This window comes from Cariama cristata, unplaced genomic scaffold, assembly GCF_000690535.1.
Source record: "Cariama cristata isolate BGI_N322 unplaced genomic scaffold, ASM69053v1 scaffold17958, whole genome shotgun sequence".
NCBI classification, from domain to species: Eukaryota; Metazoa; Chordata; class Aves; order Cariamiformes; family Cariamidae; genus Cariama; species Cariama cristata.
Genome location: NW_009630804.1, coordinates 340 through 6,837, shown reverse-complemented (window position 1 = coordinate 6,837; position 6,498 = coordinate 340). Strand labels below are relative to the sequence as shown.

The 6,498-nt window shown below is 57.0% G+C and overlaps 2 protein-coding genes across 2 annotated transcripts; both read right to left on the bottom strand.

Moving 5' to 3' along the window:
* Positions 1 to 380: 380 nt before the first annotated feature.
* Positions 381 to 2,538, bottom strand: PANX3 (pannexin 3; the record flags this gene model as incomplete). Its single annotated transcript, XM_009705716.1, has 4 exons — positions 2,358 to 2,538; positions 1,521 to 1,651; positions 1,201 to 1,415; positions 381 to 1,045 (listed from the first exon to the last, which is right to left on the bottom strand). Coding segments are annotated over exons 1-4 (1,192 nt in total), but the record flags the coding sequence as incomplete, so codon positions are not given.
* A 1,443-nt stretch (positions 2,539 to 3,981) lies between these two features.
* Positions 3,982 to 5,900, bottom strand: LOC104165938 (RNA pseudouridylate synthase domain-containing protein 4-like; the record flags this gene model as incomplete). The annotated part of the gene is given in 7 exon segments (XM_009705715.1): positions 3,982 to 4,073; positions 4,076 to 4,160; positions 4,316 to 4,413; positions 4,707 to 4,857; positions 4,961 to 5,054; positions 5,287 to 5,488; positions 5,735 to 5,900. Coding segments are annotated over 7 exon segments (888 nt in total), but the record flags the coding sequence as incomplete, so codon positions are not given.
* Positions 5,901 to 6,498: the final 598 nt, after the last annotated feature.

The window sequence follows — 6,498 nt, the reverse complement described above, 5'->3', positions numbered from 1 at the left end:
TCCCAATCCCGTTCCCGGCGGTCTGAGCTGCCCCCCCTGCCAAAAACGGGGCCCCCCACTCCCCCGCCTCAGCCCCCTAGTTTGCCCAGAGCTTGGATTTAAGCGGCAAGCTCTCCGCTTTCTGTTCCTATAGCAACTCCTGCCCACGCGTGGGCTCCCAGTAGCAACACATCCCAGCTGCCAGAACCCCAGCCCCGGCTGTAAACGGAGTTGTCGGCCCTCCCAGTGATCCCCGGCAGCCCCCCAGTTCTTCCCCTAAAACCCTTAAGGTCTTGGGTTTAAGGGTCACGGTGGATGGATCCAGCCTCGCCCCCCAGGGTGGGATCTGGCAGTGCGGGAGGCAAGAAAAAAGCAAAAAAGTCTTTTCTACCAAAACCTACCTAGGACCCCGCCGTTGGAGAGGGGTGCGGGGCCGTCGGCCTCTGGGGCACAAGCTGGGTGTTTGGGCTTGGTCGTCTCCAGCCCGGCCAGCAGCGTCATGAAGTCGATGACGGTATCGATGTCCTGCTTGTTGGCGGTGGCTTCCCTCAAGGCGCTGACGGCGTTCAGACGGCCGAAAGAGGTTAGCTCAGAGATGTTGGCCCGGAGGAAGAGGAGGATGACGTTGAGGTCGTTGACGGGGCAGGTGAGCATTTTGCGGCTGAGGAGGTCGAAGGCGGGCAGCATCTCGTAGACGGAGAGCAGCCCCTTGTCCCACTGGCAGAGCTGCAGGGCGTTATAGATGACGACGGGTATGAGGAGGACGTAGACGCCGCCGACCGAGAGGCTGATGAGCTGGAAGACGGAGAAGAAGCTCAGCTTGCAGGGGATGAGCGAGGGGATGTGGGTCTCCGTCTGGAGCAGCCCCGTTTTGATGGAGCAGTTGAATTCATCCTGGAAGAAGATGTTGAGGTGGAGGAAGACCAAGTAGAGGCAGGTGGCAGCCAGGAACAAGAGCAGCAGCAGGTTCCTCAAGATGTAGATGAACACCAGGGAGTGGGCGTGCTGCTTGCAGGTGAGGTACCGCTCCAGCAATGGGAATTCAAAATACCTCTCCCGGCGGGCACTGGGAACAGAGGGGACACAGCGAGGAGTTAGAGCCACCCCCTCAAACCGAGTCGCTTCACCGAAGTCCGTCCTGAACGTGGCCACGGCCACAACGCCACGTGGAAGGACTTCGGAGGGATGCGGCGAGCGGTCGAGGCTGCCCGACGACCTCACCTCTCGTATTCCTCCCAAAATCGTTCCGGTTCAGCGCTGGCCTGCTGGACTTTCCTCATGTGCTGAACCAAACGGACAGAGCGGTTGTAGGATTTGTCCAGCTCGTCGATGATGAAGAGGAGGTCGGAGTGAAGGGCGGGGGCGGCCGCGTAACGCCACAGCAGGTAAGGCATGTACATCAGCACCGCCACCACCAGCAGCGAGTAGGGGAAGACCTGGGCGAAGGAAACAAGCGGGCGTCGCGTGGTGCGGAGTTGCTTCACCTCTGCCGTGCACCCAGGCGGGACCTGAGGGCACCCAGACGTGAGTTTGACCCATACCTTGAGAACCCAGAGGGATTTGGTGACGGCGTGTCCCTCGGCGTCGAAGCCGTGGTGGACGAGGTCCGTGTCGACGTAGGCGGACTGCTTCCCCGTGAAGTTGGTGGGAGAGAAGCAGCTGATCTGCGAGCCTAAGGTAAGGAGAAGGGTGAAGCTCAACCACGGAGGGCCGGCAAGCACCGGCAAGCGCTTCGCAGCCAGGTGCCGATGCATTACAGGATGGTGATTACATCTGAGGCATCGCTTTGAATTCAAAAAGCCTTTTTCGCAGCCATTTTGTAGCTGCGTTTTTCAGCAAGGGCTTTTCCATCGCTTCCCGAACACAAACCCTTTGAGCGTGGCCGTGGGTATGCGGTGAGCGGGAATTAGAGACGGGCCAGAAACCAGAGTCAAACCAAACCTCCCCCAGGGGCAGCAGCACGATGTCGGCCGAGGCCAGATTTAGCCTGAGGTTGCGACAAACCATCAATGCAACCCTTTGTGCTGCCCTCGCAAAACTCAGCGGGACGTATCCCCTGAACCACCCTGCTGGCACCCTCCTCCTCCTTGGCAGCAACCCTGTGGCATCTAAAGGTGCTGGAGGCAAGCAGATGAGGCGGGGAGTGGATTCCACTCGCGTCACGGCTGTTCCCAGGCTTTCCCAGCGACCAATAATCCATTAAAAACAATCAATAAATATCCCCGAGACAGAACTTTTCTGAAAACAGGATTTCCAGGCTGCTCCGCCTCGGACCACAACCACACTGGTACGAACATGAGGGTTTTGCAGCGACAACCAAACCATCGCCGGCGATTGCCCGCGACCCAAAGATCCCCGTTGCAAAAGCCGCGACTCACCGGCAGAGAACTCCCGGGCGAAAGCCAGCGAGACGAGGAAGAGGGGGAGCCCCACGGTGACAAATTTCAGCAGGCGATCGCTCGGCAGCTCCAACCGCAAGCCCTTGGCTCGGGAACTGCCGGGATCCGGGAGGAGAGCATCAGAGAGCATGTACTCGGCGGCCGTGTGGGAGAGGGACATTTTTCTATCGAGGAAGAGGAGACGACGACGACTGCTGCTGCTGCCCGGGGGCTCTGGTGTCGTCTGAGGCGTGACCAGCTCGAGGAACGACTTTGTAGGGCTGAAGGCATCACTTGCCAAGCGCTCCATACCAGGCGGCTGTAAATGACAGCTTAGATGTCACGTTAAATCGACTGGTAATTACAGGGGGAAACCTTTTCACAAATAGCACACCCTGAAATAGAAAAAAAAAAAATAATAAAAAATAAAAATAGCAGCTGCAGCACCGGGCAGGGAAGGCAGCGTTCCTCCCCGGCCGCAGCCGCTCGCCGGCTCCTCGTGGTTTTACGCCCCTCTCTCATAAGCAGATGTATTTTTGGTGGCGCGTTCGAGGGGTGTGGGGGGGTCCCCAGCTATTTTCACCCCGCTGTAAGGAGAAGGAGAGGCAGGGGACAGGGCATTACCCTACTGAGAAGCCTCAGCCAGGCACATGGTGGCCCCGTGGAGTACAAAGAACCCTTTCCAGCACCTAAACCAGCCAGAGGGGCTGGAGAAAGTCCCACTGCCCTGCCCCAAGCTTTTGGGGACAGGCCAAGAAACACCAAACGCTGATGGCTCCCATTTGGAGGCGAAACTTCAGCTGCAGTTTGGGGGAATCGCTCCACGCACCTCCCTCTCGGGGCATGGGGAAAGAAATCTGGCTCCAAGGCAAAGTCCCGAGGGAGAGGGATCCCGATAACGGGATCTAGAAATAAACGATAGGGAAATTGGAAAGAACGGTGGGATAGAAAAGTTTCTTCCAGCAGCGTAGTCAGTGCCCAGAAACCCGCAGCGACACTGCTGGCAGCACAGAGCAGAGGGAGTTCCGGAGCTGCTCGGCCAAGCCAAGCAGCAGAACTCCCCACTCAGTCTCTCGGCACAGCAAAAAAACCCCACGGCCGCTGCCAAATTGCACTTTCGATGGATTTTTGAATGAAGGGAAGTCTCCAAATTTGAGTGCAGAGCGCCAGGAGAGAAAGATTGCTAAACAGCTCTGGAGAGGCGAGCGACGGCCCTCAAACCGGGAGGGACAACACCCAGGTGTGCTCAAACCTGCCCAGAGACCGAGATCCACCTGGCCTGAGCACAGAGAGACTTTTTTTTCGTTTAGTGCTGGGAGACAAGTTCAAAACACAGACCGGGCAAAAACCAGAGTTTGTATCCAGCCTCCTTTGTCCAAACAAGAGGCTCCTCAGCGTACACAGCCACCTTTCTGCCCCAAATCAGGGCAAGAAGAACACGCAAGTACCTGGTTTGAAACCAGCAACACCAGTACCAACACAGGAGGTCTCCAGTAAGCGGCAGAGACCGGAGACTTCATCACACTGCTGGCTCCAAGGCAGACACCACTGAAAAGCGGCCGGACCCAACGCTATCACATACTGGAGCTGCGGAAATACACGGTACCACTCCCGTCCTGCCTCGTTAGTCCTTAGCGATGTCCAGCTCCAGCTTCTTCAGAGTTTTTTGGAAGAAGAAGGGCGGCTTGCAGACGAGGTCTATTCGCTCCCCCAACAGAGCGGGTGGGCGTGGAGGTGGAGGGGGAGGTGGCGAGCCTTCCTCTGCTCCAGCTTCAGCCTCCTCAAGGTGATTTCAGGAAGCTTCTGCAGCGAGGACAGAAAACTTTCCTTTTATAACCCCATCCCTCCAGCTGGGACCTGAAAACCCCGGCCCATGGGGAGTTGGGGGACACAAAGGGGCTGCCTGGCCCTGGATCCGGCTCTGGCTGCCTCACCCCGCGATGCAGGACCTGCCTTACCTGGGGTGCCAACTTGCTCCAGTGCGAATATTTGTGATCCCCCAGGATGGGACACCCCAAGCCATAGGCCAAGTGAACTCGGATCTGGTGCTTCACCCCTGAGGAGGAAAGGAAAACAGGAAAAATGTGACAACCAGTCGTGCCAGGCCTCGGCTCCCACCCACCACCCTCAGTGCCAGATAATACCATGCTGAAATCATCGGCAGACGGAGAGCAGCCCTGCAGCAAACCATCGCCCCGCGGTGGCTTATTGCCAGAGCCTTGGCCCAAGAAGGATTTCAAATTGTGTCTTAACAAGTTCTCGCTTCCAGCGCTGCTCTTGGCTGCGGAGCTGCATGGAAAGCGGATCCGGCAGCTGACACAACCCCAGGGACACCCAGCCAGGCCTCACCCGTGATGGGCTGGAGCTCAAGCAGAGAGCAGGCGGAAGAGCTGGCCAGAAGGCGGTACCGCGTCACGGCGCTTTCGGCGTTGCGGTTCTTGCGGATTTTGACCACCTTCCCATCCTCCGGAGACAGACGATAGTTGGGGGCCAGCGTCATCTGAACGGCAGTGAGAGGGTGAGCCCGTGGGAAGGCAGAAACGGAGGTGCTGGGGAGGGGGAGCGTGTAGTCAGAAAGGCGGCCGAGAGAACGTGCGGCTCACCTTGTAGTGTGACTGGTGGCTCTGCACCTCCTTCTCCACGATGGGGATCTCCACGATGCCCTCGGTGGGGTCTGGGTCCCCCAGGCTAATTGCCCTGGGGAGAGAAACCAGAGGTCTGCGAGGTGTTGTTCCAGCAGGAAGGGAACCCTCCTCTCATCCCCTCTCCCCACAACCCAGACCCATAAAAAGAAGCTCGAGGGAAGATAAGCAAAAATCCACCACTACCCCAAAGCCCCACGTCCCCACACCCTGGCAACTGTCCCGTCACCCCTTCTTCAAACTCTACAGGCCCTTCAAAGCCACTTCTCCACCCAAACCTTTCCTACCAGTAGATCTTCTCCACCTGGCGGGTTTTGAAGAGAAGCCGGATCCTCTCCGCTGCCTCCTTGCTCCGTGCCAGCACCATCACGCCTGTGGTCTCTTTGTCCAGCCGGTGGCAGAGGTGGAGGGGTTCAGCTTTCATGTTTTCCAACATCTTGGCCAAAATCGGCAGCACATCAGCGATACAATTCTTGACCCCGGGGCCACCTGCATAACGCACAGGCAAGGCTATCAGGGAAGACGTTCACGTCCCCACGTACCTTAAATTACCCCCAAAACGCGAGATGAAGGCTGTGATCTAAAGGGGACAAACTCCCCGTGTCCCTCCCTGGGAAGGAAAACCTCAGTGCAGGGAGGATGGAGGCAGAGGATCCCTCATCAGCTCTGTGGAGCCATTTCCATTTCCCCCTCTATGACATCGGTACGGACGTGGTACAGCCGGCTTTTCCTCACCGTGCACGGGGAGGCCGTAGGGTTTGTTGATCACCACAATCTCCTCGTTTTGGTACACGGTTTCCTTCTTGAGCACTTTGGCCAGGACGTTGGGGTGAACCCGCTGCAGCTGCTTGCTCAGCATGGCAAGTTCCCGGACCCACCTCTGCGCTGGGTCTTTGGGGATCTGAGGAGAGAACAAAACGCCACCGATGGAGGATAAACGGCTCTTGGCTTTCACACAAAGCTCCTGCGTGACCTTCAGCAACTCGCCTTCCACCCGCTTCCACTCCTCACTTCACAGTGGTGTTTCTGAGGAGGGCTGTAATGCACGCAGTCACGACAGACACGAAGGCCCAAAATCGTAACAAAGAAAACTCTCTAAACCAAATGATAGTTTAGAAAACCAACATCGGTTTACTGCAGCACTGGGTGCATGGAGGAATCTCTCCTCCTAGCATGCACACCAAGCCAAATGAAGGTACACATTATATACAATAAAATATTTGCATATTCACAGTCCACTGTATATGCATTGTTACTCACACTCAGGACTGGTTACAAGTTTCTCACCTGTAATGTAAATCAGTACGCACCCCCAGTTAGCACTAATGAAGCCTCTCTATCAACTGCGCAGGCTCCCCAAGCGGGGTTTTGCCCTCTTTCAGGGAGGCCATTTCAGTTGGAGGCCACGATCTCCCACTGCATCAATTACCTTTGTCCTGCTCTCACCCAAGTTATTGTTGATGTCTGTGGGTTGTAACGTGTTATCAGCTTGGCTCCCT